The sequence below is a fragment of the Petaurus breviceps genome, unplaced genomic scaffold (assembly GCF_028583685.1).
Source record: "Petaurus breviceps papuanus isolate PSGF00001 unplaced genomic scaffold, PetGlider_PUasm1.0 186, whole genome shotgun sequence".
Classification (NCBI taxonomy): Eukaryota; Metazoa; Chordata; class Mammalia; order Diprotodontia; family Petauridae; genus Petaurus; species Petaurus breviceps.
The window spans coordinates 42,705,672-42,714,098 of NW_027185798.1; the positions used below are offsets into that span (position 1 = coordinate 42,705,672).

General features: G+C 36.9%; 1 protein-coding gene across 2 annotated transcripts in view; it reads right to left on the reverse strand.

Annotated features, from left to right (window-relative positions):
- The window catches only part of MAGI3 (membrane associated guanylate kinase, WW and PDZ domain containing 3), a 235,183-nt gene that overhangs the window by 85,341 nt on the left and 141,415 nt on the right, over nucleotides 1-8,427 (reverse strand). For both annotated transcript variants that reach the window (XM_069090327.1, XM_069090328.1), the window contains exon 6: nucleotides 5,565-5,644. In XM_069090327.1, coding sequence (XP_068946428.1) covers nucleotides 5,565-5,644 — 80 coding nt within the window. The remainder of the gene's footprint in view (nucleotides 1-5,564; nucleotides 5,645-8,427) is intronic.

Consider the following 8,427-nt stretch of genomic DNA (forward strand, 5'->3'; position numbering starts at 1 on the left):
GAGAGGGAGGGGGGGAGAGAGAGTATACAGGGTGAGTGGAATATGAAAGGATGATATCTAAAAAATAAAATTAAGGGGTGAGAGAGGAATATATTGGGAGAAGGAGAAAGGGATAGATAGAATGGTGTAAATTAGCTCACATAAAAGAGGCAAGAAAAAGGTTTCACAGTGGAGGGAAAGAGGGGGGAGGTGAGAAGAATGAGTGAACCTTACTCTCATTGGATTTGGCTTAAGGAGGGAATAACATACACACTCAATTGGGTATCTTAACCTATAGGAAAGTAAGAGAGGAAGGAGATGTGGGGGAGTGGGGGTGGACATGATAGAAGGGAGGGAAGACTAGGGGAGGGGTAGTCAGAAGCAAATACTTTTGAAATGGGACAGGGTGAAAGGAGAAACTAGAATAAGTGGGGAGTGGAATAGGATGGAGGGAAATATAGTTAGTCTTTCACAACATCACTATTATGGAAGTGTTTTGCATAACTACACATATATAACCTATATTGAATTTCTTGCCTTCTCAATGAGTGTGGGTGGGGCGGGAAGAAGGGAGAGAATTTGTAACTCAAAGTTTTAAAAACAAATTTAAAAATTTGTTTTTACATGCAACTGAGAAATAAGATATGCAGGCAGTGGGGTGGAGAAATCTATCTTGCCCTACAAGAAAATAAGGGGTAAGGGGATAAGGGGGGGGGGGAGCATGATAGAAGGGAGGGCAGACTGGGGGAAGGGGTAATCAGAATGCATGCCATCTTGGGGTGTGGGAGGGGAGAGATGTGGAGAAAATTCAGAACTCAAAATCTTGTGGATATGAATGTTGAAAATGAAAAAGAAAGAAAGAAATTTAAATAAATAAATAATGAATTAAAAAAGAGAGTAATGGGTACAACTGTCAGGGAGGCAGTTTTAGGCTTGAAGGAAAGAAAAAATGAAAGTGAAATAGTCTGCCCTCACTGGAATTCTTCAGCTCTCAAGTAGGAGTTAGATGTAAATAACCTTAAAATATCGGTAAGCAGTTAAAGAACAACAGAAGTCTTTTCTTCTCTAGGATAAACATTCTCTTTTCTTTCAACCCATTATTCAATGATTTAATCTCAAGTCCTTTCACTATGAAAGTCATGCTTCCCCCACTCCTTTTCAGCTTATCAATGTCACATAATCACAGAATTTAGAGTTAGAAGGGAACTCCAAGGTCAACAGGCAACTAATACCTGAAAGGAAATTCCTACTACAACAAAGTCAAGAAATGGCCATTCAGCCCCTGCTTGAAGTCTTCCATTGAGGGGGCAAGGCACTATTTTCAAGTTGGGCCATTCAAATTTTGGATATCTCCAATTATTAAGTGGGTTGCTAGGGGGCGCCATAGTGCATAGAGCTCTGGGTCTGGAGTCAGGAAGACTCATCTTCCAGAGTTCAAATGTGGCCTAGGTCACTTTCTAGCTTTGTGAACCTGGGCAAGTTATTTAACTACATCTGTCTCAGTTCCTCATCTATAAAATGAACTGGAAAAGGAAATGGCAGAAGGAAAAATGGACATGGCAGAAGAAAAAAAATGGAGAAGGAAATGGCAAACCACTTACGTATCTCTGCCAAGAAAATCCAAGAGGGGTCACAAAGAGTTGGATACAACTGAAACGACTGAACTACAGCAACAAAACTGTTAAGCAAGCTTTTCTTGATATTAAACCTAAATTGCTTCTTCAGCTTCTAATCTCTGTGGCAAAGTAGAATCCTTTTCAACACACAGTACTTTTAAAACTTAAAAGTATCAATCAAGTTACCTCTGCTCTCTTCTCTAGGCTAAATATCCCTAATTCTTTCAAATGCTTCTTGCATGACATGAATTCAACACCTTTTATTATTCTGACTGCCCTCTTCTGGACACAGCTGTGGCTTTTAATGTCTTTCTCAAAAAGTGGTACCAGAACTAAACACAATTTTCCACATGTGGTCTGACCAAGGAAGAGTACAAAGGGACTATCACCTCCTTATTCCCGGAAGTTATGAAGATCACATTAACTTCTTTGTATGCCACATCACACTGCTAACATATATCGAGCCTGTAGACCACTAAAACCTCCAGATATTTTCTGAAAAAACCTTTTGGCCAATCTTGTCTCACCCATCTTCTATTTCTGACATTTTTTAAACAAAGTATAAGACTTTACATTTATATCTGATGAATTTCATCTTATAAGCTTCAATATACTATTCTAGCCTTTCAAGATCTTTTTAGATTCTGACTGTCATCCTAAATTTTAGATATCAATCCTAGCTGGGAGTTATCTGAAAATCTGATAATAAGAATACCATGTATGCTTCTGGTAGCCTATGAAGTCACTGATGAAAATGTTAAATAGCACATGGCCTACCACGTACAAGGTGGTAGGGATGAAAAGAAGAAAACTGGAATGATCCCTGCTCTCAAGGAGCTTATAATCTAGTAGGTAAATAATTAAAATACACAAATTAATGAACACAAACAAAAATGATATAAGGTAAATGTTACAAAGAAAAAGAAGGGTCAAGAAAAATATGATGAGAAATTTGAGTATTAGTAGTATTAGGGAGAAATTAGTATAATTGGGCTGGAGCAAGAGTTATGTAAAGGGGAATTGTATGAGATGAGCCAGATAGGTTAAAACCATAATGTGGAGGTTCTAGAATCTCAAGGTTAGTAACTTCACTGGTAACTTTATTAGCAATGGGAACTACTCAAGGTTTTTAAGTAGAATAAATTATGTGATCTTAGTGGTAGGATAATTATGGGAGAAATGGTATGGAAAATGGATTGGAGAATGAATTAATAAAAAACAATTCAATCAGTACTTACCAGGCCCCAAGCATTATGCTAGACTAGAGTTTGGAAGATCAGTTAGAAGGTGATTACAATAGTTTAGGCAAGATAAAAAGAGGGTCTGAAAAGGGATGCTTGCAGTAGGAATGGAGAAAAAGGGTTGGATATGTTAATAGAGACAAGACTTGGTAGATAATTGGTGGTTTGAGGTAAGACTGAGGGAAAAGTCAAATTGGACACCAAGGTTTTGAGATCTGACAAGGAATTAGTTATGATCAGAAATAAAGTAACTAGGGCAAGCAGCAAGTTTAGATGGATAAAGCATTTATAAAGTGCTTACCCTGTCTCATGGAGATAAGGAATCAGCAATGGAGAAAAAAAAAGGAACAGTTAGATAGAAGGAGAATAATGAAAGAAGTGTCTGTCATGGAATGCAAGAGTATCAAAAAGAAGGGGTGACCAACAGGGTCATTATCAGCTGGAAGATCAAAGAACAGAACAAAGACAATTGAATTTGACATTAAGAAGTAATTAGTCCTCAGGCTCCCAAACTAGGAGTCATCCTGGACTCCTCACGATCTCTTGACCTCCATATCTAAACTGTTGCCAAGGCCTGTCAATGCCACATCTGTAATATCTCTTGAAAACACCCCCTTCCTTCCTCTGACACTGCCCTGACCCTAATGCAGGCTCTTATCACCTCACTGCATCAGGCTGATGGGTCTGCCTGCCTCAAGTGTCTTCCCACTCCAACCCATCTTCCATTCAGCCACTAAAGTGATTTTACAGAGGTGTAGATCTAACCATGTCACTTCCATACTCTTTGATCTAGTAACGCTGGCCTCCTGGATGTCATGAGATCAAGATACACCAACCTTGGCTCCCAGCATTTCCTCTGGTTACCCCCATTGACAAGAATGTTCTCTCTTCTCATTTTTGCCTACTGGTTTTCCTGGCTTCCTTTAAGTATTCTCTAAAATCCCATTTTCTATAGGAAGTCTTTCCCAACTCCTCCTAATTCTAGTGCCTTCTCTCTGTTAATTATTTCTTATTTATCCTTTATGTGACTTGTTTGTATATTTTTGTTTGTTGTCTCCCTCCTCTTCATTATATTGTGTGCTCTTTGAGGATAGGGACTGTCTTTTGCCTCTTTTTTATCCCTAGAGTTTAGCACAATGCCTGGAACATAGTAGGTATTTAATAAATCTCTATTGATTGATTGATTTATGGCCTTTGAGAGGGCTGTAGAATGATGGATCTGAAAGTCAGATTGCCAGAAGCTGAGGAACAAGTAGATGGACAGGAAAGGGAGGCAGTATATTTCTGTAGGTCTGGTTGTCATGATTATTTTGAGATATAGGTAAACCTTTGCAAATCTTAAAAAGCTATATAAGTGCCAGCTACTAGCAATACTGGCAGACACCTAATTTATGAAGATATTGATTTATATGTGAATATTAATGTTTGTAAATAATAAGGTCTGTAAGATTTATAAGTGAATAATTTAGAGGTCTGTATAATTTTATCTCCATACCAACTCTGAGAGGTAAGTGCTATTACCATTCCCATTTTACAGATGAGGAAACTGATGGATACAGAGGTGAAGTGATTTGCCCAGAGCCTCATAACTATGTAAAAGTGTGTGTCAGGATTTGAATACAGGTCTTCTGACTCCTAGTCCAGTGCTCTATCCACTGCACCATCTAGTTACCTAGACTAATGTAATGGGAAAAGCTTAGGACTTGGGGTCAGGAAAGATTTGCATCTAATACTAATTAGCTGTATCTATAGAAAAGCAACTTAACCACATCAATATGTCTTGCATCACAGGGTTATTATGAGGCTCAAATCTGATCGTGTTTGTAAAATATAAACCTGAAAGCTACATAAATATCACTTATTATCACATATCAACAGAAGGCTGGTTGATGAATTTTTTTTGGTCACAATAGCCCACAAAAAGGACAAAAATACAAAATGGCCCTCAGTTTTATCTGACTGTTCCCCTTCAGTTGTGACAGAGGCAGAAAAAAGAATAGGAATATGTTTAGGATCACAAAATTCTCAAGTTTGCAAACATTAGTTGATGGTATTTCTTCATGTATAGTCCTGTGTCTAATAAATTAATAAGCCTCTTCTCTCTTGGAGGACTTGAATCCACTACAAGAAGATCCCTAATACAATGGCCAGATTTTTTATAGAGGATTTAAAGATATAGATAGAAGAGAAGTACCCAGAAAAAAACAAGGTAGAAGATAACAAGACTTGAAACACTAAGAGAGGCATCCACATTGATGAGGTCACATTTGTATATCTTACATAGACAGATAAGTGTGTGTGTGTGTGTGTGTGTGTATGTGTGTGTGATTTTAAAAATCTTGGTGCTATTTTAAGCTTTAAGAGCTTAAAACAGAACTAAGCCTTTCTGGGATATCCTGCATACATACACGTGAGTGTATTTATAAACACACACATACACATGCAGACAGAAAGAGAGTTACAAAATTCATATATTGGTACATCCATTAAGTTTGTATTTAGAGGTTTCTAAGTAAGTGTAGGCAGACACGTTTTTATTCATGCAGTGAAATAATACATTTGTACGAATTCCAAGAGGAAAGAATAAAAGTTCTTTTATGAAATCTCCCAAAGATATACATCCTGTGCCTGATTGTTGATGCTCCCACCCCTGTGTTTTGGTGGGTGTGATTAGGCACCTAACCCATCAGGGAGGAGTATTAGTGTGACAAGCTTGGCATCGTCTCACCTCCATCTTCACAGTCTTCTGGAGCCTTTGCTTTCTTACAGAGACGGGGATCTAGCCAGGTCGTTGTCTTAGTGTTGTGGCTGTAGAACAAAGATCCCAATCAGAAGCAGCAAAGAGAGAAAAACGGTTTCAAAACCAAAATTATAACATGACTAATGGCCCCTAAGGTCTGAATACCTGTCTCCTTCCTGCAGACTACCTCTATTTGAAGTCTCTGATCCAATAATCCCACTGTCTCTATTTCCTTAGCTTCAAAAATGTAAAAGTTAATTATTTTGGTTCTACTAAGAACATGAAGCCTCTTCTGGAGAATGTGGTGGCAAAAGCAGAATTATATAAACATGTTCCCAGTCAAAATCATTTTGTAGATTGATATTTATCACCACACACTGTGCCTTGTACCACTGAACAAACAGCATTAGGAATCCAGGTTACAGAAAACAAAGAAGGGGGGGTAGAAAGTGCATTAAAAAAAGAATGGCTGAGAGAAAGAATGGGTGAACTCTGAGTGTAGACTGAAGCATACTTATTTTACTTTACTTTTCTTGGTTTTGTGTATGTTTTCTTTTGCAACACAGCTAATTTGAAAATATGTTTTTGTGACTTCAAATATATAACTGATGTCATGTTGCTTGTCTTCTTAAGGGGCAGAGGAGGGGCGGGAAGGAAGGAGAGAATTTGCAACTCAAAACTAAAAAATTTTTTAAAATATAAGTAAGAAATGTTTAACAAACTAAATAAAAAATGTTTTTAAAAAGAATGGCTGGTTCTTCAACATGCAGTAAAATTAGAAAATTCAAAGGATTCCACAAAACTGAGCGTGGGCTTAGCTGTGTTGTAACTTTAAGAGAAAACAGAAGAAGAGAACAAAACAACCAAGTATGTGCTGTCTATGCACATCCCTTCCTGTTTTCATCAGAAGTAACTCAAAGATGCTTGTAGAGAGTGGTGTTATTTAATGTAATTGCAGGGCAGAGTTAGCAAGCTTCAAACTAGGTCATTTAGATACTACCTCTAAAACAAAAATGGTCCCACTGCCAACCAGTGACATGGTTGTAGTTGTGAGTACTCAAAATAATAAGGAATTAAAAAAGGAAATGGAAGAAAATATCTAGCAAGGCAACCAAATATTAATTAAATCTTATATCAAGCTATTAGGGGACAAAAACATTTTATGAATAAATCCTAATTCAATTTTTACATTCATTAAGCTCACTAATGTCTACCTGATATTAACAAAGTTATTCATCACAGGATTCAGAGAATACAACTGGCATCACCGCCAGCTACTGTGCAAATAAGAGCTGTGTAATTATTACCAGCTCCATCCAATGATACTTTCTACATGAGGCCTTATGTGATTCCTTGAGCTGCTCATACTTCCTCCCCAAAGGACCTTGCCTTTATTGTGTGTATATGTCTAGAAGTATACATATGTATGTACTTTACATTTTGTATATATTTGAAATATATTTTATTCCATGTGTAGAAGCTATTTCTTCCTACTGAATATAAGCTCGAGAGCACATACTGTTTCATTTTTGTCTTTGTAACCACAGCACTTTGCACAGAACCTAGAACAGATCAGTGAGGCAGTCAACAACCCTTAGTGAGTGCTTATTCAGTGCTGAGTACTATGCTAAGCCTTGGGATTACAGAGAGAAAGAATATTCATTCTACCAGGCATTTAATAAACGCTTTATTGACTGGCAGAATTAGATGTGTTTTTTTGTGTTAAAAACTGGTAAACGGTGATATAGGGGAAGAATAATGCTTTTTTAAAGTTTTCTGTACCACCTTGTGGGTTTACTATTGAGAGAAAAATCTCAGAAACTGAAGAATAGTAATTAGTCAAATGTATCTAGAATGAACCTTCTGAGAAGCTTAGAAACTAGCAGACTACTAGAAGGAAAAAATGACACAAAATCATCTGTTAAGCCAAATCGGAAACTTCAAATACCCCCAAGAGCACAGGTTTCTTTTTCTATTTGAAACAACATGTTGACAATTTCCAGGGACAATCAAATATGCCACCAGAGAGGGAAAAGCTTTTAGAATATTGACCTAGTACATAGCACCTTTTATCTTGAGTCTTGCATAAGTAGATTATACTTTTCTATAAAAAAAAAATTCCCACATCTGAATAGAAGGGGCATATACCAATATTACTCTGGAGATAACAAATTCTTTTTTTTTTCCTTATCTCTGTAAATAGAAGAGAAGCTTACTAACCCAGTATACAGCACAGTATTTCTAAAAATATAAACTTTTTAGCCACCCATGAAGACTTGAATTGCAAAAGCTGCTTCAAGAAAAACAACTTGTTTGGTTGTATCTCACTGAAAAATTAATTTCAAATAATACTGTGCTCTGTGAATGGGTTATCACTTTCAAAAGCTTTAGACTGTTTAACATAGAATAAAAGGAGGAATGATAATTCCTGTAAACACATGAAAAGTTCATGTTCTCAAACATTTTTCAAATTGAGGTCCTATTATTTTCCTATCTGGGGTAGTAGAAAGAAATCTGGCTTCTCAATCTGTAAGAGCTGCTTTCATGCCCTGCTTAAGACATGGCTGTAGGATCCTGGACAGGTCACTCAAAGACAAAAGTTTTAGGACAGTTGCCCATTTGCATCAGTCAAAGGAATTCCCTGATCTGTCTATCTATCTACCTACCTGCCTACTATGTATAACTACAATTGGGTAAGGAGACAAAAATATCATATAATTCACTGTAAGTTCAAAGTCATAAAAACCTACCATTCATAAAAATCCTAGGATAAGCAATCATTTAAAACTTGTTGTGGATAGATAGATAGATAGATAGATAGATAGATAGATAGATAGATAGATAGATAGAT